At 41.3% G+C, this 22,625-nt stretch overlaps 1 protein-coding gene across 2 annotated transcripts in view; it reads right to left on the bottom strand.

The window, feature by feature from the left end:
- LOC134586499 (hatching enzyme 1.2-like) overlaps positions 1 to 22,625 on the bottom strand; it is a 218,975-nt gene that overhangs the window by 28,952 nt on the left and 167,398 nt on the right. The window contains exons 9-11 of one of the 2 annotated variants that reach the window (XM_063442043.1): positions 15,866 to 15,981; positions 14,773 to 14,998; positions 12,792 to 12,910 (exon numbers count right to left, since the gene is read on the bottom strand). In XM_063442043.1, coding sequence (XP_063298113.1) covers positions 12,792 to 12,910; positions 14,773 to 14,998; positions 15,866 to 15,981 — 461 coding nt within the window. The remainder of the gene's footprint in view (positions 1 to 12,791; positions 12,911 to 14,772; positions 14,999 to 15,865; positions 15,982 to 22,625) is intronic. The other variant, XM_063442045.1, reaches the window with a different exon arrangement.

The raw sequence follows: 22,625 nt of genomic DNA, 5'->3' as shown, positions 1-22,625 counted from the left end.
TGTATTGTGGAGCCAGAGGTCATTTGCGTCTGAATTGTCCTACTCGCTCGGGAAACGCCCGCACCTAAGTTTCTCTAGAGGACAGGCCTTGGGTGTTTCTATTTTGTCCTCTACGCATAATTATAAAGATCACAGGCTTCTGCTACCAATTTCTTTAACGTGGGAGAAGGGAATGCTAAAGACCATGGCCTTGATAGATTCCGGAGCTGCTGAGAATTTTATCGACCAAGTCTTTGCTACTAAACACACTATCCCATCCCAGTTAAGGGATACACCCTTGGCCGTTGAGGCCATAGATGGTAGACCTTTACTTGAGCCTGTTATCTCTCGTGAGACTATACCCATTAACTTAACTATTGGTATCTTACACGAGGAGAACTTATCACTTATGCTCATTTCATCTCCTTCTGTTCCCATAGTCCTGGGCTACCCATGGTTAAAGAGACATAACCCTATTATCGATTGGGAATTAGGGGAGATAATCTCATGGGGCCAGGGTTGTCAGGAGAGGTGTTTACGCAGGGTGTCTCCATTGGCTATGATTAACACACCAGATAGTTCTACCCAGTCTACAGGGAGACAGATACCTCCTCTGTACATAGACTTAAAAGCAGTGTTCGATAAGAAGAACGCTGATACACTACCCCCACACAGGACCTTTGATTGTAAAATTAATCTTTTGCCCGGCACCATGCCCCCCAGGGGTAATGTATATCCTCTATCCATTAAAGAGAATTCTGTTTTAGAGGAGTATATTCAGGAGAATTTAGACAAGGGATTCATTAGGAGATCCTCTTCTCCCGCCGGGGCTGGATTTTTTTTTGTTAAAAAGAAGGATGGCTCACTCAGACCATGTATTGATTACCGAGGTTTGAATAAAATAACCATTAGGAATGCCTATCCGATCCCCTTGATTACCGAGCTCTTTGATCGGCTAAAAGGTTCTAAGATTTTCACCAAGTTGGACCTCAGAGGGGCATATAACTTGGTGAGAATTCAACAAGGTCACGAGTGGAAGACTGCGTTTAATACCCGCTACGGGCATTATGAGTACACGGTCATGCCTTTTGGCCTTTGTAACGCACCGGCAGTATTCCAGGATCTGATTAACAAAGTTCTTAGGGAATTTCAACAGGATTGTGTTATTGTATACCTGGATGACATTCTCATACACTCTAGAGAGATTGAGACCCACCATAGACAAGTCAGAAAGGTATTACACAAACTTCTACAACACGGCTTATACTGCAAATTGGAGAAATGCAGCTTTGACCAGACCCAGATAGATTTTCTTGGATACGTGATTTCTGGGGAAGGCTTTAAGATGGATCCTGACAAACTCCAGTCTATTCTAGATTGGCCATTGCCTAAGGGACTCAAGGCTATCCAGAGGTTTATTGGGTTCTCCAATTATTATAGGCGCTTCATTAAGGGTTACTCTTCTATTATTGCACCTATTACCAATATGACCAAACAAGGGGCTGATACTAAGACTTGGTCTACTGAAGCTCTCGTTGCTTTCAAAAATCTCAAATAACTTTTTGCTTCTGCTCCAATATTAGTCCATCCTGATACGTCCTTGCCGTTCCTACTTGAGGTCGATGCCTCTGAGACAGGAGTAGGTGCCGTTCTCTCACAAAGGTTGGGGGTGGATAAACCGTTACATCCTTGTGGTTATTTTTCCAAGAAACTTTCTTGGCCTGAAAGCAGGTATGACATCGGAGACAGGGAATTTTTAGCAGTCATTAAAGCCTTGAAAGAGTGGAGACATCTATTGGAGGGCACCTTACATCCGGTTACTATTTTGACGGACCACAAGAACTTGTCCTATATTGGGGAGGCTAAGCGTTTGTCCTCTAGGCAAGCCCGTTGGTCCTTATTCCTGACTCATTTCAATTATGTGCTTACTTACAGACCTGGCTCTAAGAACTCTAAGGCCGATGCTTTGTCTCGACAATATGAACCTTTCACTGTATCTGAACCGATTCTTTCTTCTATAGTTCCTAAATGCAAGATTGTTGCTAATACGAATCTCAGGATTCATTCCCCGTTACTGGCCGAGATCATTAAGCTGCAACATCTAGCACCTAAACAGACTCCTGAGGGTCGACATTTCGTTCCTCCTACTCTTCAACTGGAGCTGTTGCAATGTTTCCATAACAGCAAGATGGCGGGACATCCTGGTATCCGCAAGACGTATGCTTTGATTTCTAAAGACTTCTGGTGGCCTGCTTTACGTAAAGATACTAAAGATTTCATCGCTGCGTGTGAAGTGTGTACTAAGACCAAACAACCTCATACGCTCCCAAGTGGATTCCTGCATCCCTTAGAGGTACCAGAGAAACCATGGTCTTGTTTGGCCATGGACTTTATTGTCGATCTACCTATCTCTAAAAAACAGACTGTTATCCTCACCGTGGTTGACAGATTCACCAAGATGGCCCACTTCATTCCCTTGCCTAAACTTCCATCCTCCCCAGAGTTGGCAGAGATATTCGCGAGGGAGATTTTTCGCTTACATGGGATACCTTCCCAAATCGTATCTGACAGAGGGTCCCAATTTGTTTCCCGTTTTTGGAGATCCTTTTGTTCTCAACTAGGTATTAAATTAAATTTCTCTTCTGCCTATCATCCCCAGTCTAACGGAGCTGCTGAACGTACTAACCAAAAGATTGAGCAATATCTACGTTGTTTTGTTTCCGAACACCAGGACGATTGGGTCGGTTTGATTCCTTGGGCGGAGTTTGCGCACAACAATCTCATTTGTGACTCTACTCATTCAAGCCCCTTCTTCATGAACTATGGCTTTCATCCATCTATTCTTCCCTCGGTTTCTCCTTCCCAAGGTGTACCGTCGGTTGATGTACATGTTGCCAATTTGAGGAAGTTGTGGGATCAGACTCGACAAATTCTTCTACACAATTCTATGCTGGTTAAGAAACACGCCGATAAACGTAGAAGGGCGGCTCCGATTTTCGTTCCAGGCGATAGAGTATGGTTAAGCACTAGGAATATTCGGCTTAAAGTTCCTTCCATGAAATTCGCTCCTCGATATATTGGTCCTTACAGGATCTTGACTCGAATTAACCCAGTGGCGTATCGTCTAGCTCTCCCAGCTGCCTTACGCATCCCTAACTCCTTTCACGTTTCATTGTTGAAACCCCTAGTCTGTAACAGATTCTCCTCCACGATCGCCCCTCCTCGCTCTGTTCAGGTGGAGGGTCAGGAGGAGTATGAGGTTAACTCCATCATTGATTCTCGTATCTCTCGGGGGAGAGTACAATATTTGGTCGACTGGAAGGGATATGGTCCTGAGGAGAGAAGTTGGGTACCACAAGAGGATGTTCATGCTCCTCGCCTTCGCAGGGCGTTTCACTCACGCTTTCCGTCTCGTCCCGGTTCCTTCCGCCCGGTGGGCGTATCTGAGAGGGGGGGTACTGTCAGGGTACCTGAAGCCTCTACCTCCGAAAGAGGTAGAGACTTAGTAGTTTACTCCTCCAGCAGGTCGGCTTCCTCCATCCCTCGCGGCTCCCCTAGACACTCTCACGCCGGCCGCGAGGGATCCGTCTCATTTTATGACGTCACGCACGCTGCCCGACGTCATGACGTCAGTCCGGACCGATCTGTCACTCAAGTGACTGGAAGCCACTCAGGACTCGTCGGAGGCGGGTATACTCACTGTAACCAGGGTATTTAAACCTGTTTCTCCCATTCACTCATTGCCCTGTCGTGGTTCTAGCCTGTCTAGTCACACAGTGCTCTGGCGATTTCAGTTATTCCTTTGGTTCCGACCCGGCTAGTTTGACTTACTCTGTTTCCCTCTGGTATCCTTGACCCGGCTTGTTCCTCGCTCACCTGTCCTCTCGTTCCCTCGACCTCGGCTTGTTTCTGACCATTCTCTTTATTCTCCGTACGTTAGTCCGGCCATTCTAAGGTCCGGTATACGTACCCTGTCCTGTTTGTACTTTGCGTGTTGGATCCCTGTCCCGATCCTGACAACTCCTCATTGATAAGGCTCTGAGATGGGCCAATCCTCTGTGGGAGAATGAGAACCCGTTAGTCTATAATTATAATGCCTTTGTCGCTGCTTTTAGAAGAACTTTTGACCCTCCAGGTAGAAAGGTCAATGCAGCTAGATTACTATTGCGCCTTAGACAAGATGATCAAACCCTTGTGGATTATGCACTAGAGTTCAGGTCTTTGGCGGCAGAAGTTAAGTGGAATGAACAGGCCTATATAGACGTATTTGTAAACGGATTATCTGATGTAATCCTAGACGAGGTGGCTATTAGAGAGCTCCCTGAAAATTTGGAGGATTTAATTTCTTTTATTTCTCGTATTGACGAACGTTTAAGAGAGAGACAGAACACTCGTGATAATATTCGTAGACCTTCCTTTAAACTAGCGCCTTTATTTCAAAGTCCTCAAACCACTATCCCAGTTTTTTCTGAACCTATGCAAATAGGCAATACTCGCCTCTCAGAAGAGGAGAGACAGTACAGAAGAAAGGAGGGATTGTGTATGTATTGTGGAGTAAGAGGGCACCTTCGCCTAAATTGTCCTAATCGTCCGGGAAACGCTCGCACCTAAGTTTCTCTAGAGGACAGGCCTTGGGTGTTTCTATTTTGTCCTCTATACACAATTATAAAGATCACAGGCTTCTACTACCGGTTTCTTTAGCATGGGAGAAGGGAGTAATAAAGACTATGGCATTGATAGACTCCGGAGCTGCTGAGAGCTTTATCGACCAAGTTTTTGTTTCTAAACACTCTATCCCATCTCAGCTAAGAGATACTCCCTTGGCCGTTGAGGCCATAGATGGTAGACCATTATCTGAACCTATGATTTCTCATGAGACTATACCTGTTATTTTGACTGTTGGTATCTTACACGAGGAGGATATATCCCTTATGCTTATCTCTTCCCCTTCTGTTCCTATAGTTCTGGGGTATCCATGGTTAAAGAAACATAACCCTATTATTGATTGGGAGCTAGGGGAGATAACTTCATGGGGTCAGGGTTGCCAGGACAGGTGTTTACAGAAAGTCTCACCACTTTGCGTAGGTAATACACCGGTTAACTCCACCCAGTCTACAGACTTACAAATACCGTCTCGATACATAGATTTAAAGGCAGTCTTTGACAAGAAGAATGCTGATACTTTACCCCCACACAGGTCCTTTGATTGCAAGATTAATCTCCTACCTGGTACTATGCCTCCGAGGGGCAATGTATATCCTTTATCCACTAAGGAGAACTTAGTCTTAGAGGAGTATATCCGTGAGAATCTAGACAAGGGATTCATTAGGAGATCATCCTCGCCTGCCGGGGCCGTTTTTTTTTTTGTGAATAAAAAGGATGGCACGTTAAGGCCTTGCATTGATTACCGAGGTTTGAATAAAATAACTATCAGAAATGCTTACCCAATTCCCTTGATTACTGAGCTCTTTGATCGTTTAAAGGGTTCCAAGATTTTCACCAAGTTAGATCTCAGAGGGGCGTATAACTTGGTGAGAATTCAGCAGGGAGACGAGTGGAAAACAGCGTTCAATTCTCGATATGGGCACTATGAGTACACGGTAATGCCTTTTGGGCTCTGTAATGCACCGGCAGTATTTCAGGATCTGATCAATGAAGTTCTTAGGGAATTTCAACAGGATTGTGTTATTGTATATTTAGATGATATACTAATACACTCTAGAGAAATTGAGACCCACCACAGACAAGTCAGAAGGGTATTGCGCAAACTCCTACAACATGGGTTGTACTGCAAATTGGAGAAATGTAGTTTTGATCAATCTCACATAAACTTTCTTGGTTACGTGATTTCTGGGGAAGGCTTTAAAATGGATCCGGATAAACTCCAGTCTATTTTAGATTGGCCATTACCTAGGGGTCTCAAGGCCATTCAGAGGTTTATTGGATTCTCCAATTATTATAGGCGCTTCATTAAAGGATACTCTTCCATTATTGCTCCTATTACCAATAGGACCAGACAGGGGGCTGACACTAGGACTTGGTCTACTGAAGCTCTCGTTGCCTTCAAGACACTTAAGGAACTTTTTGCTTCTGCACCAATTTTAGTTCACCCCGATACAACTTTACCTTTCCTACTCGAGGTAGACGCCTCAGAGACAGGTATAGGTGCCATTTTGTCTCAAAGGTTAGGCGTGGATAAACCATTACATCCATGTGGTTTTTTTTTCCAAGAAACTATCTGGGACTGAAAGCAGATATGATATTGGTGACAGGGAACTACTAGCTGTTATCATGGCCTTAAAGGAGTGGAGACATTTATTGGAGGGGACCTTGCATCCTGTTACTATCCTGACGGATCACAAGAACTTGTCTTATATTGGGGAGGCCAAGCGCTTATCCGCCAGACAAGCTCGTTGGTCCTTGTTCCTCACCCATTTCAATTGCGTGCTCACTTATAGACCTGGTTCTAAGAACTCTAAGGCCGATGCTTTGTCTCACCAACATGAACCTTCTACTATATCTGAGACGGTTTTCTCTTCTATAGTTCCCAAGTGCAATATTATCGCCAAAACTAGCCTCAGGATTCATTCTCCGTTGCTTGCCGAGATTATGAAGCTACAACATCTGGCTCCTAGACGGAGTCACGGCATTTTGTTCCTGTTGAACTCCAACTAGAATTGCTACAGTGCTTTCACAATAGTAAGGTGGCTGGGCATCCTGGCATTCGTAAGACATGTTCCCTAATAGCCAAAGATTTCTGGTGGCCCACCTTACGTAAAGATGTTAGGGATTTCGTCGAAGCATGTGAGGTCTGTATGAAGACTAAACGACCTCAGACGCTTCCATGTGGGCTTTTGCATCCCTTGGAAATTCCCGAGAAACCATGGACCTGTTTGGCTATGGACTTCATTGTCGATTTACCTGTTTCTAAAAGACAGACTGTGATTCTCACGGTGCTTGACAGGTTTACTAAGATGGCTCATTTCGTGCCCTTACCTAAACTTCCATCTTCCCCTGAATTGGCTGAGATATTCGCTAAAGAGATATTTCGTTTACATGGGATACCTTCCGAAATTGTTTCTGATAGAGGTTCCCAATTTGTTTCCCGTTTTTGGAAGTCATTCTGCTCTCAAATGGGTATCAAATTGAATTTCTCTTCTGCCTATCATCCCCAGTCTAACGGAGCTGCTGAACGCACTAATCAAAAGATCGAACAATATTTGCGTTGTTTCGTTTCCGAACACCAGGACGATTGGGTTGGTCTGATTCCTTGGGCAGAGTTCGCACACAACAATCTCGTTTGTGATTCTACTCGTTCTAGCCCCTTTTTCATGAATTATGGCTTTCATCCCTCCATTCTTCCCTCGGTTTCTCCTTCCCAAGGAGTACCGTCGGTTGATGTTCATGTTGCCAATCTGAGGAAGTTGTGGGATCAGACTCGACAAATTCTTCTGCATAATTCCATGTTGTTCAAGAAACACGCTGATAAACATAGAAGGGCGGCTCCAGTCTTTGTTCCAGGGGACAGGGTATGGTTGAGTACCAAAAACATTCGCTTGAAGGTTCCTTCTATGAAATTCGCTCCTCGTTACATTGGACCTTACAGGGTCCTGACTCGAATTAACCCAGTTGCGTATCGTCTGGCTCTTCCATCTGCCTTACGCATTCCTAACTCCTTTCATGTTTCCTTGTTAAAACCCCTAATATGTAACAAGTTTTCCACCACTGCATCCTCTCCTCGCTCTGTTCAGGTTGAGGGACAAGAGGAGTATGAAATCAATTCCATCATCGATTCTCGTATCTCCCGGGGGAGGTTACAATATTTGGTTGATTGGAAGGGATATGGTCCTGAGGAGAGGTCTTGGATACCTCAGGAGGATGTGCATGCGCCTCGCCTCCGCAGGGCTTTTCACTCAAGTTTTCCATCTCGTCCCGGTTCCTTCCGCCCGGTGGGCGTTTCTGAGGGGGGGAGGTACTGTCAGGGTACCTGCTGTCTCTACCTCTGTGGAGGTGAGACACTTGGACGTTCTTCATCGCAAAAGGGTTGAATCACTCGTTCCTCGCGGTTCCCTCGGTCGTTTACACGCCGGCCGCGAGGGATCCACTTCCTTTTATGACGCGGCGTTCAGTAGCCGACGTCATGACGACAACCCAACCCGATCTGTCAATCAAGCCCCAAGCACTAATGAGGATTCGTCGGGGGTGTGATTACCTGTTTAGAATCAGGGTATAAAAGAGGGCTTGCTACGTTTGTTCATTGCCCTGTCGTGGTTCTAGCTTGTCTAGTCACTCAGTGCTCTTGTATTCTGTTAGTTTCTTTGGTTTTGACCCGGCTTGTCTGTTCTACCTTGTTTACCTCTATTACCCTTTGACTCGGCTTGTCTCTCGTTTACCTGCTCTCTCGTTCCCTCGACCTCGGCTTGTCTCTAGACCATTCTTTACTACTACTTACGTAAGTCCGGCCATTCTAAGGTCCGGTATACGTACCCTGTACCTGTTTGTACTCTGCGTGTTGGATCCCTGTCCCGATCCTGACAGCAGGTAAGCGAGAGACAAGCCGGGTCAAAAGGGTAATAGAGGTAAGCAGGGTAGAACAATACAAGCCGGGTCAGAACCAAAGAGACAAATAGAAATAAGAGCACTGAGTGACTAGACTAGCTAGAACCACGACAGGGCAATGAACCAATACACAAAACCCTATTTTATACCCTGGTTCTAAATTGATGATCACGCCCCCGACGAGTCCTGATTCGTGCTCAGGACTTGATTGACAGGTCGGGACGGATTGTCGTCATGACGTCGGCTACTGGAGCCGCGTCATAAAAGGAGGCGGATCAATCGCGTCCGGCGTGTAAACGGCCGAGAGGACTGCGAGGAACGAGTGAGTCAGCCCCTCTGAGAGGGTGAACGTCTAAGTATCTCACCTCCTCTGAGGTAGAGACAACAGGTACCCTGACATTAGCATATCGTGATATTTATCCAGGTGTATTGATTTGCTCTAAAATAAGATAAAATATCTGTTTAGGCAAGTTAAAATTATGCTTATAGAACATGCTAGATTACTCTTATTGGATGGTTCCAGGAAATGACTAATGAGCTGGTTTAAATGTTATTTTATTTAAAATTACATGAGAATAGATCTTAATTACCTAGAAGGTCTAGCCAGCATTGAAAGGGTTATTCTAACTGTTAGCTACGTTTTATGGCCTTAAGCTGCAAGCTCCGTGAAAGAAAGTTTTTCTTTGTCTCTGTGAAAGACGGTCATAAATCTTGTTTGACAATTGCCATGTCAGCCATTGGAACGTATTGCCATTGTATTGCATACTATGTTATACTAAATATTCATTGATTATTGTCACGCATGTTACTTATTATTATTATTTAAATTGTCACAATAAATTGTATCTATTTTTATAACAAATTGTGATTTTATTAATATGGAATACATTTCAGTTACACGATAACGATCTTTAGGATCTGAGAATTGAAATAGTGGGCAATTCTCAACTGTTTACTATTATCATCCCATAAATATCCCCACAGATTGTTCTTTGGATTGCTATATTCACTAGCTCTAATATGAGCTACATTGCTATACCTGCTATACTCTCTTGGAGGAAAGGTCTTCTCACTGGGAGCTGGATCCAGGAGTTTGGTCCAGGGTGAGAAGGGATGTTGAGATTCCAGCCAAGCTGCGGCGGCTAAGGGGCTACAGTGCTTGTGGTGTCCGGTGCGGTGCGGTTGGTACTCGGCGACAGCTAAGAAGCAGTTGGGGTGCCAGGTGGTCCATTACAATTGTATTTAAATTGAGCCCTATATCTTACAGGAAGCCATTGCAGGGATTGACAGAGGGGTGAGGAGTGGGAGGTGCAGGTGGACAGGAAGCTGAGCTTCGCTGCCGCATTCTTTATAAACTGTAATAGGTTGAGAGCACATAAGACCACTGAGTAGCAGATTGCAGTAGTCAAGGTGAGAGAGGACGATGGGATGGACCAGCACCAGGCAGATGTGCACTATGTTTTTAAAGTGTAGTAATGCATGTAGTAAGCTGATGGCCAAGAAAACATGGGGTGTGATGTAAACAAGCTATGATTCAGTTTGGTCATGTGGGCATCTTTATGGGGTTATCAGTCTGTATGCATGAATTTGTGCTTAAAGATATGAGTGTGCATGTTGGGGTTGGGGTATAATTGTATGTGGGTTTGTAAATGGACATAAGCTTTGCTTATTTATGTATGTATGGCTTGCTATCATTGGATATTTTTCTATGTATTTGTGAAAGAATATCAATGTGTGCAGTGTGACTTGGAGCAGTGCCCACTAGATAATAATTGTCATAATAAATATATATATATATATGCTGCCAGTGGTGAAAGAGGAAAATACTGAAATTGTTTCTCTTTGGGAAAGTGTTAGCATGCAAATTTCTTTAACAATGGTAAACATACATTTATACACATAATTCAGTACTATAATTGCAGTCATTTTTTTACACTAAAGCACAAACTGACTCACTGATAAGGTTTTCTGGAAAAGCAGCTGCTCATATACAAAATTTGGGTAATTTGTGAAATCTGTCCAAGAGCACCTCAGACATGCTTAGTAAACCCATAGAAGTGATTATTAAAGTTCTCCATTCAGGTATCTAAATTGGATGGTCATTCTGTGCACATCCCACTCAAATGGTTGTGATTTCAATCCTTGCAGCATGATGCTTTTTTCTGTGTAATGTAGTTATTCAATTTATATGTTATTTATAATATTCAGTAGTTTGTTCGGTAGTTTGTTTGTTTTTAAACTACCGAACTTTACCGAATTGTTGTCAAATTATGACTTCCATGGAAAACTCGAACCCCTGAACCGACCTGGGTGATTTTTGGATTTGTTTGTTACCCAGATCAGGGCTATCAGGGGTGTGTGTTTTTGGGGTACTTTTGGGGTGTCTGTAAAATGTGTGTTTTCTGTACCTGGAGATTATTGAGTTTGTACAGTTCCTGACTCAATTATCTCTCAGGTACAGGGGAGGGATTTTTTGTGTCTTTGTGAAGGAAACTCCATGTGTGGCCCTGAATACAACATATTACTTCCCAGCATTAAGCCTCAGCTCATGTGTTCGGGGGATTTCTATACTGCTCTTTGGATTACTATACCTGCTATACTCTCTTGAAGGAGAAGTCTTTCCACTGGGAGCTGGATCCAGGTGTGGGTCCAGGGTAAGAAGGGATGGCGAAACCCCAGCCAAGCTGCAGCGGCTAGGGGGACTATGGTGCTTATGGTGTCCCGTGCAGTGCTTATAGTACTCGATGATACTAGGAAACGCAATTGGCAGAGGTAACCAGTCAGGGGCAGGGGTCTGGCGTTCCGCCACACTACCCTTCTCTCTGGCAGCTATTTTAGCAACTGCCTCCATTTTCCCCAAAGTTGCTACACCTTGGGATTATATGTGACCTGGTTTGCTGTTGGGAGTCATGGAATAGTCTTATTTTTAAGTCACCCAATGCCCATTATAGTGCAGGGTGTGTATTATTTTAATTGTTAAATGTTTTGAATGCTCTCATGTCTTTCTAATGCTCTCAACAATTAAGGTGGATTTGGCTATAGAGCCTGCACAGTGTTCCTGTATGTTATCCCACACAGTGCCATCCTTAAAGGGCCACTATAGTGCCAGGAAAACATACTCATTTTCCTGGCACTATAGTGCCCTGAGGGTGCCCCCACCCTCAGAGACCCCCTCCCGCCGGGCTCTGGGGAGAGGAAAGGGGTTAAAATGTACCTTTCTCAAGCGCCAGGCGGGGAGCTCTTCTCCTCCGATCCGCCTCCTCTCCTCCCATTCGGCTGAATGCGCACGCGCGGCAAGAGCTGCGCGCGAATTCTGCCGGTCTCATAGGAAAGCATTATCAATGCTTTCCTATGGACGCTTGCGTGCTCTCACTGTGATTTTCACAGTGAGAATCACGCAAGCGCCTCTAGCGGCTGTCAATGAGACAGCCACTAGAGGCTTTGAGGGCTGGATTAACCCATTTATAAACATAGCAGTTTCTCTGAAACTGCTATGTTTATAAAAAAATGGGTTAACCCTAGCTGGACCTGGCACCCAGACCACTTCATTAAGCTGAAGTGGTCTGGGTGCCTATAGTGGTCCTTTAAGTTGTTAGGCCGCCCTGTGTAAAAAATCTTCACAGCCCCCCTCCAGCTGTCATACCAATTCACCTATGTATAGTTTTTAACCATGTGTGTAATAAAGGCCAATTTTACAGAAAACACCATGAACATTTGAGCATGTCTTTTATAGATCATAGCATGGTTACACATTAAAATCAAGACTTAAGAGCTTTTATAACCTATGAGCCTTGAACTTTATGACTATTTATTGTCATTTAATCAATACTGTATAATTTGTTTTACTTTGTCTTGCTTTTTTATGGAACATATTTTTGGGTGATATTTGATGATATATGATCTGTGATTTGTATTTAGGATTTGGGCTTAGACATGTCAAACTATATTATTGTAATTAATGTATATCAGTAAATGTATTTCAATAGAATTTTTTTACAGGTGTGTTGACAGGCATCTGAGAGGGACACTGTAGGCACCATAACTGCTTCATCTCATTGAATTGATTGTAGTGTCTAAAGTACCCTGGTGCTGTCCTTCCAATCAGCTTTAAACAGTTTTTAATGTTTCAATTCTAAACAAGAGTCTACAGCAACCCATCCCTTCTGTAGCATTCAATGAGATGAAATGTTTTAGTGTCTACAGTGTCCCATTAAAAAGTATAGGTGGGCTTAGTACCTGTAATATTATCTCACCTTTTTACCGGATGGTGCTATTATAACATAAATGGCATCTTCATTATCGGGATACTGGTTGGGGAATTTTGGTGATGTCACAAACCAAGAATCACGGCGGAAAATGTCTCCAAAACTAACTGCATATGAAAAACATACATTAACACTAAATTGATAATTTTATGTTGTGTAAATTGTAGTTGTGTAGATGGGTGTTTCACTGATAAAGGAACTATTGATGAATATACAAATTATCATCACCTAATTAATCAAGCCTGAACATGATTTATCCTCCAAGAGATATTCTATGGGCTTGTTTACAACTTTGGCCTCAAATTAATATTTTTGGATACATTTTCACATTATTTACTATTTTTGGATTAACTTTTAAAATGTTTTAATATTGTAAAAAATATTCTAATTGTTTTTATTATTTTGATATTTTGCTGTATATTGATATCATTTGTGTTATAACAGAAAACAAAGGTGCAGCACTTGGAATGTCCTTTAGGAAATGTATATATTGACAAAACGTGAAAAACAGAAAGGACTGATAGTGTAGTAGGTTAAAAACATCTCAATAGAGTATGAATAAATATAATCGTGCACTCACACGTTCAGGGAGCTTTAATACAGCTTGACTTGAACGCCTGGTTGGAATAATTCCCACTTGTAGATATAGGGTGGTGTGGTATCTCCAGGTAGTCCTTGTAGTAGTAGGTATCCTCATAGAAACATAAAAATATATAGTGTAGTATGCTGAGCTAATAGGGTAGGAATATCGGTAGGTGTACACTCACATATTATGAAGCCTAAATTGGGACTCCAGAAATTTTCCACTGTGAATATATATATTATAGCCCACCTCCTATAGAGCTTACAGTCTATAGGAGGTGGGCTATAAAGCACATTAGGATAGGAAATAGCAATCAAATAAGGTGGGAGTGAAGCAGAGCTGGAGGAGAGAGTAGAGTGCTGCCCTTTAGGAGAGAGCAAGAGACAGTGAGGTAGAGGTTAGTGTGGGAGGCCATCATTTTTGCTAAAGAGATGGGTTTTAAGGGAGAGTCTGATGGTGGTAGGCAGACTATTCCATAGGAAGGGAGCTTCCTGAAAATGTGAGAGCAACATTTTATTTATCCATACTCCATTTAGAAGTTTTTAACCTACCACACTATCAGTACTTTCTGTTTTCTCCTTTTTGTCATTATAAACATTACCTAAAGGACATTCCAGTAGCTACACCTTTGTTTTCTGTTTTATCCTACCCCTCATCAGACAAGAGACACTCTGCTTTTGGCGATTAAGCTGCTGTTTGATTATTTTAGTATTGCACTTGTGCTGACTTTTTTTCTGTTTTTCTTTTCTAATATTTTTCATATGTTAATATTTAGAAAAAAATCATTTTAAATGTTTATCCAAAAAGATTAACTCATTTGAAAAGCGATATCAACAATATTAAATTAAGGCCTTTGTCAATAAATATCTGCTGTAAGCTGCAGATTTTAACAACAGGAGGTAGCTTGTAGTGGCTTTAAATTAACTCTATGGAATTAGATGGTACTGTATATCCACTTGGCCAGTTTTATGTGTTTTTTAAAAATTAGAAACAAATTAAAAAGCATTATCTAGCAGCTACCATAGAAGAGAACATGAACTGATGGCCGCTACTTAGTAACTTGGTTTTAGTAATGTCAAAAGGAAAGTTCCTGTCTCTACCTGTGAAATTTTGCAGTGGAGAAACAACCACTACTTGCTACCAGTAGTGACAGGTTCAGTAAAGCTTTTAGGAAATGAGCTAAACATGCATTGCAGAGCTTAGCTCAGGAGAACTAATGCAATATCTTTAACAGGAACTTTAGGCTCTCCTGGCTGCAGCGAAGAGGTGGGGAATCGGATCTGGCAGACCACAAGTCCAACAATAGTTTATTTACTGCATGCTATTGAGGTTATGGTCTTGGTGTGTTCTTTTAACAGATTTTGCATTGCAGGAAAGAAGATGTACCTTCTTTAAAGATCACTTTAAATTTGCTTTGAGAAGGTTTCTGATTGCTCACAAACTCAATTAACAGGTCATTTTGAGTAGAAACTAGAGCGGGTATCATCGTAGAACCACAGGTCTTGTCCTGGAGAAGTAGTGAGTCACGGTTGTCACCATCATAAATTTTCAAGTAAGAGTTCATGCACCCAGCAGATTGTGGGATATTGAAGTTACTGATTTCCAGATAAACCTGAGTACAGAATATACAGCTCAGTTACATCAATGTGTATGGAACAATGAGCATCAAAATATATTAATATGAAATATGAAATAAGTAGACTCTTTTTAATGTAAAAGGATAATTTATATAGTTCTCCGTTGCATATTTATGGGCATTTGGTATTACATCTATTTGAAAGCTATCTATGGGAGTCAATACATAATTTAATTTAATTCACCATAATTATAGCAATATGTAGTGGTTATGGTGCTTGGAGTGATTTTGCATTTATTCTCCAGGGAAGTCTGTGCCTAACAAAGACATTTTGTTTGGTATAGGCCTCTTTTGGTCACTGACAGAGATGGAATTCTTGCCGTATTCAGACTATTTGAAAATACCAATGAACAAATTAGAATACAGATATGAATTAAATTGTTCCATTTAACCCCTTAAGGACACATGACATGTGTGACATGTCATGATTCCCTTTTATTCCAGAAGTTTGGTCCTTAAGGGGTTAAGAGGCTTTTCCTGTATCAATCATTGTCTTGTATCAATTGCTTTTCTCAAAGGCATGGCTTATTTTCTATAATTCTTATTATATGCAAAACAGAGATATCCTAGAATTTTAATATGCATTTCTAAATTTGTTTCAGAGAGGTATTTTCTGTTAAAGTGATTTTTCATAATTAATTAGCAACCCTTTTTATATACTAAACATCTTATAATGTTTAATGATTTTTGACATTTCAACTACAAAGCAATTTGGCATTCAAACCATAAGGTATCTTTCCCAAATTGCATCCAAATGCCTAATAATTTGAATGTCCACAATTGAGATCAAAACACTAATTGTGACGGGAAACAATGAATTTATCCAGTTTGTTTTGAATTAACCTTCTGGAACGGTTTAGCTTGAATAAACCAGACACAGGTGTTATCTGGTCCAAAGACAATGTCATCAGTTGAGAAAGAGCCGGAAGTAAAATGTGTAAATTTTGTCCGACATAGAGCTGAAAAACAGAAAATTTAGATTTTGTTTAAAAAATTTGCATAAATGTCACAATGTCAGAAATTCACAAACAAACAATGGCTATTTCCACTTCCCTTGGCACATGGCATTACCATGTTTTCAATATAACAATTCTGAATGCAGATTAGTTCTGTTGACAGCTTAGAAACAGTATACTCATTAACCCCTTCAGGTCCGGACTGTTTTGGCCATGTTGTACATTAAGGACCAGAGCTGTTTTAACATTTTTGTGGTGTTTGTGTTTAGCTGTAATTTTCTTCTCTCTCATTTACTGTTCCCATACAAGTTATATATAGTTTTTTTTCGGGACAAAGGGGGCTTTCTTTATATACCAATATTTCCATCATGTCATATAATTTAATTTTAAAAATAATAATAAAATATGGTGATAAATTGAAAAAATAAAAAAAAAATACTTTTACTTGAAAAATCGTTTACCCATCTACAAAAGCTAATGAAACAACTGCTAAATAGATTCAAGATTTTGTCCTGAGTTTAAAAACACCCAGTGTTTGTGCTTTTCTTTTGCAAGTTATAGAGCTATAAGCACAAGTAGGCTATTGCTGTTTCAAAACATACATTTTTAAAATGTATCAATAGTGACATTGTAACACTGTTATCTGTCATAAAGCCCTGAAAAACACCCTGTGGTGACATTCTGTCATCAAACTTATATGGTGACCAGGGGTCATGTGACCAAGTTCATGTAGATCTTTCTTACAGGGGGATAAGCTTTACCCTTTGATATGGTAATTGGGTAATTCAATACCTTTAGAAGTCAGGAAAGAGATAACCACTTCCCCCTATTCTCATTCCTCCTTGTTCCTTCTTGGCTGTGACACAGAGCAGACGCCATGTGCTAGCATGGGGAACCATGTTACACTCTGTTGCTTCCTTTTCATCCTTGGTGGATGTGATGTTGAACTTGCATCAGTGAACCATTACTAGATGTGAAGGCCTAACCGTGGGTGAGATCAAACATGTGGGGAAGGGGATTACTATATAGATAGATAGATTAAAAAGGGTTGTTGCTCCGTGGGTCTGGGCTATGTGTTTGTGATAAATTTATAGTATTGTGTTGTTGCCTTCTAATAAATACCTTTTAATGTAGACGAACCTTGTGTAATATATATATATATATATATATATATATTAATTTGGTGATACACCACACACCCCACATGTACATTTTTTTTTTTAAAGTAGACAATCCAGGGTATTCAATATGGGGTATGTCCAGTCTTTTTTAGTAGCCACTTAGTCACAAACACTGGCCAAAGTTAGCATTTATATTTGTTTGTGTGTTAAAAAAAACAAAACAAAAAACAATTATGCATGCTAACTTTGGCCAGTGCTTGTGACTAAATGGCTACTAAAAAGACTGAACATACCCCTTTTGCAATACCTTGGGTTGTCTTCTTTTGAAAATGGTATGCCATCATGGGGGTTGTTACAAACTGCTATTTGTAACTGGCTCTTTAAATGAGAAATTGCCCTGCTTCCCTGGATTGTGGAGAAGCCTATTTGCCAGCCTCCTCCCGCATGACTATGGCCCTGGGAGATTGGGCCCTTTAAAAACAGCATTCGGCCATACCAAAGTGTATGTCACTCATTCTGGCCCTTTAAATCCTGTGGGGAAGGATTGGTACTTTTTATATGGCACTTCGGATGCAGTCGAAGTGCCAAAGTTGTCGAAGTCGTCGAAGTGGCCGCCATTCGACAAAGGAATGCGGTCAGCGGTGTATGCTAAAATCTATGGAACTAAAATCGGCTACGCAAATACACAAACACCGCTGACCCTTACCATCGCCTCCACTTCGACGCTTCGGTTAAAGTCAAAGTATGTTCGACAAATCGAACACCCTGTTACAAGGTGCTATTTGCACGAACGGACCCGTTCATGCATTCGAAGGGGACTTAGCCGTTTTTCTGCAGGAAATTGACCGACTGCACAGCCCAAATCTATGGAACTGTTTTGGGCAGGAAAATGTGCTTCCGGTCGGTCATAAAGGACTTCCACCTAACTTTTTATCCACTGGAGGGATTTGTATGATTTTTGAGAGTGTTTATGTTTAAAGTATGCAGAGTTAATATATGTAATTTATGGAGATTGGATGTATGGTTTTAAAGTTACAGTGTATGAGTAAAAACTGTATTTTTAATGTCTGTGATAATTATGTTAATCCCTTGTGTAACATAATTATATCACAAGCAGAGGGGAAGATTTTGTGTGTAATTGCTGGGAGTGTTTTTGGATATGTACGTTTATGATTGGTTGTTTTGTAACACCCTGTGGGTGGTCCTATCTAAGGGGATCCTGCATAAAAGAAGGTTCTTTTGGTGCCAATAAACAGAATGACTTGACCCTCTAACTTGCAGCCTTGACTCCTGTTTGTAGGGAACAGCTATAATCACTTCAGGGATTTCTATGCTCTGCATGCTCCCTTTGCTACTGAGCTCTTGTAAGAGCTCGTGTTCCTGATCTGCAGAAGGAAGATAGATCACCCACTGGACCCTGGAGCCTGGTCATAGGTCCAGTGTGGATAGCAGACAGCAAGATCCCTCCCCAGCAGCGGTGATTCGTGGAGTCTGCAGTAGTTATGGTGTCTACGGTGCTGATGGTCCTTTGGTGAGCGCTAGGAGCATCCTTTCTACTGTCCAACTTCCAGCCAGCCTGGAGGCAACCGTAACAGGGGTAATTCTCATTCCTGGGCTACCATACGCTCTCAAAGGCAACATAACCAACCTGGCAATTTTCAATATAAAAATATTTGACACTTAGATTTGACCCTGTAACTTTCAAAAACACTTTAAAACCTGTACATGGGGGGTACTGCTCGGGAGACTTCACTGAACACAAATATTAGTGTTTGAAAACAATAAAACGTATCACAACCATGATATCATCAGTGAAAGTGCCATTTGTGTGTAAAAAATGCAAAAAAGGCACTTTCACTGACACTATCATCACTGTGATATGTTTTACTGTTTTGAAACACTAATATGTGTTCAGCAAAGTCTCCCGAGTAAAACAGTACCCCCCATGTGCAGGTTTTAGGGTGTCACAGAAAGTTACAGGGTTAAATACAGTGCTAGCAATTTGAATCTCTGGACTTTCGTCATGGGTTGTCAGGCGGGTCCTTCAAATTGCAAGCAATAAATTTACTTGATTATGTAAAAATATTACATAAATACACACTTAGAATTGCACTATATATATGCATATTTATATATTTGAAGTCTACGTGTATGTATATGGATATATATATTTTGTATTATTTTGATTTATTTATACACACATAGATGTATATATAATTTCATTCTAAGTGTGTTTTGATATAAATATTATTTGTGCTCGGAATTTCAATAGGTTATGGATTGTAGAAGATGCAAAGTTGGTTGAGGTGTGCCGAAACCAACTTATGAGTAGGCCTATAATAAAAAGAGGGCCCACCAAGGTGAAATGTAATATATAGATGGGTGTAGGTGGGTGGGGTCAATCAGCTTGAACGGCAAAGGTGAGTAGGGGCTAGGAGTTTAAGTAGGGGCCTTAACTCCTCCCACAAATTCAGGCCTAATGGCCTTTTAACTTGTGCTCGGAATTTCAATAGGTTATCAATTGTAGAAGATGCAAAGTTGGTTGAGGTGTGCCGAAACCAACGTACGAGTATGCCTGTAATAAAAAGAGGGCAAAATGAGGATACAAGTAAACACACTTTATTGCAAGTTACCAAGCTAGACTTCTGAAAGCTTGGCAAAGCTCTTTCTCCGGTTGTGGTATGTAAGTATTGTAAATGGATGATTTCTAGCGGCCCAGTCTCTTGATGACGTGGACTGGTGTGTTTGAGCTTGATGCGGAAGAAGCTGCTCCTATACGAAAGGAGTGACCAGAGAAGGAAGCCGGGTTGTAGCCCAACCTTGAGAGTAGCATCCTAACGTGAGAAGTGAATTTAGCTTTAGTGAGTGGGTGCCTTTGGAGTAGCAATAGAGTAGTGTCCGGTGAAGGTGTGTATTGAGATACGAGAAATAAGTCAAGAACTTTGACTGGACACCAGGCATTCTCAGTAGAAAAGAGAGGAATGATAGTGGGGTGATTGGTATGGTTAGTCTTTGTGGAAGGTAAAGAAATTACATAGTGGTCATCGACCTTTCTAAGATGAGATAGCTTAAGGCTTGATAGAGTATTTACCTGTCTTATGACTGAACTCCCTAGGTCTAAGGAAGCCGTAGAAAGAAATAAAGATAGCTGCCTTCATCACCAGATTAGTATGATAGTCAAATGGTGATTTGTCCAGTAGGTCGCTAAGTAATCTGAAAATAGGAACATCTATTGGCAATCTGGTAGTGACAGGATGAACTGTAACCTTGTGAATACCTTTGAGGATGTTCTTAATAGGGTATGATGCTAAGAAAGGTGATTAGGATAGTTGGTGAGGACGTGGTGTTGTACCCCTGTGAGGTAAAGCTTAATATCATTGTGGGATAATTTAAGGTGTAGGTGACAGAAGGAGGCAAAAGCCACTGTGGTTTTAATGGAGAAGTCTCCTTGCAAGGGAAACTCCGCAGTAAACTTATTGAAAATAGTCAGTGCCCTAGCATAAGTGGAAGTGGTGTTGGGTGAGAGTGCATGGTGCGTAAGTGCCTGAGTGTGACGTAGTAGCTCAGTTAGTCCATGATTATCTCGTGAAAAGGTGGTATCCTGGATGGTAGGTGGTGGGCCGTGGGGAGTGCCTGGAAGAATACCTGAAATTGAGAATGGGAGAGAGCATCAGCCGCTGTGCTATGGATACCAGGAATGTGAATGCACACAAGGTGAAATTGAGCGGTTGCTGCCAGCCAAGTCAGCTTGCATACCAGCCTCATAATGGTAAGAGAGGAGGACCGCCCTTTGTTGATAATCTCGCAGGCTGCTGAGTTATCTGAGTAGCATTTTACTGCCTTGCCGGTCCAGAGATTACCCCATGTATGGGCGGTCGTCACTATGAGGTAATTCTCGAATGATGAAGATGTTTCTCTAAAGGCCAGCAAGGCATCCATCTCAGTGGGCCAATTATCCCTAAACCAGTGGTTGCCGAAAATTGCAGCAAACCCGGTGTGTGCTGCTGCGTCAGTGTAAATGCTAGGTGAAAGCTTAGATATTGGAGGTATGAACAGAGATACTCAATTCCAATCAGCCAAAAAGTTATACCACATGAGCAAATCAGCTCTGGCTGGATCGTCCAAAGTAATTGGGCAGGGTTCGGGTGCCCCATGGAGTAGACACAGTAGCCTAGGGACAAATGATCTGCCCTGTGGAATGATCCGCATCGCAAAGTTAAGGGACCCCAATAAGGACTGGAGTCCCTTCCTAGTGCTTGTAGCACTCCCCAGGAACAGATCGATTTTGTACCTAATGCGGGTCAATTTCTTGGGGGGTAGGCTGGCTTGGAAGGATACTGTGTCCAGAACAATGCCCAAGAAAACCAGATTGGTAGAGGGTCCAAGCATTTTACTTGGTGACAGGGGTACCCCTAGTGTGGTGAAGAGGACTGTGGTGTTGAGAATGCTACTTGGTGTGTTCTACCAAGAAAAAATCATCCAAATAGTGGATAATGGAGGGACACCTAACTATGTTTAGGAGCAGCCAACATAGCGTTTCAGCGAAAATGTCAATTTTGTGACGGATCTAAAATTAACCGTGGTTGTTAAATTAGGTTATAGACGTGAAAAGTTGCATGGGCCTAGTACTGAAGTGAAAAACGTATGATCTTGTAGTAGTCGAATCGCCAATTTAGATGAAAGGTTAATTTATGCAGTCAAAAGAAAGTTCAATTAAAAAATTAGGAACTCAATTTGTGTCAATTTAAAATAATCAGAAGCAGAGGAATGAATATTTATAATGTAGTGCTTTGCTCGTTCGTATGAATGAACGGCATCATAGGAACAAAGTAATACAAAATAAGGGGTTTTGTAATCAGTATAACAGGCTGGCGTTTGGCGAAATTTTTTTAATATGACATGTAGAAACTGCATAAATACATTGAAACTGCGTTCGGCTGTTTATCTAGACTTAGAAAAATTAACGAACGTGCGTATAATAGAAATAGTGATTGGTTTGTTCGTATGAACGAACGGTATGACAGGTTAAGGAAGTGCTGGTTGCAAAGGTGAGTCAATCAGCTTGAACGGCAAGGGTGAGTAGAGGCTTTAACTCCTCCCACAAATTCAGGCCTAATGGCCTTTTAACATATTAATAGCAAAGTTAGAATAACATTATATATATATATATATATATATATATATATATATAATTTTTTTTATTATTTTTACGTTTAATTTACTTATTTTATAATATTAATATATATATATATATATATATATATATATATATATATATACACACAAAAAATAAAAAAATCTCTTGCACTCACGCTGTAAATGTCCCTTGTTTGCCGGGTGCCAAGCCAGGGCTTGGTTATCCAAATATCCAAAGAGGTAGCAGCACTCATAGAGTTTAAAAGTTCCAATCTTGATTTGTTCATATTAAAAATCACGATCAACGTTTCAGTCCTCTCTATGGGACTTTCTTCAGGATCAGTACAATTAAACATTCAACAAAACAAACATTAATAGGCAGATACATTA

Source organism: Pelobates fuscus, chromosome 2 (assembly GCF_036172605.1).
Source record: "Pelobates fuscus isolate aPelFus1 chromosome 2, aPelFus1.pri, whole genome shotgun sequence".
In the NCBI taxonomy this organism is placed as follows: domain Eukaryota; kingdom Metazoa; phylum Chordata; class Amphibia; order Anura; family Pelobatidae; genus Pelobates; species Pelobates fuscus.
Note: the sequence above shows the minus strand (reverse complement) of the source record. Positions and strands in the feature narration are given on the sequence as shown.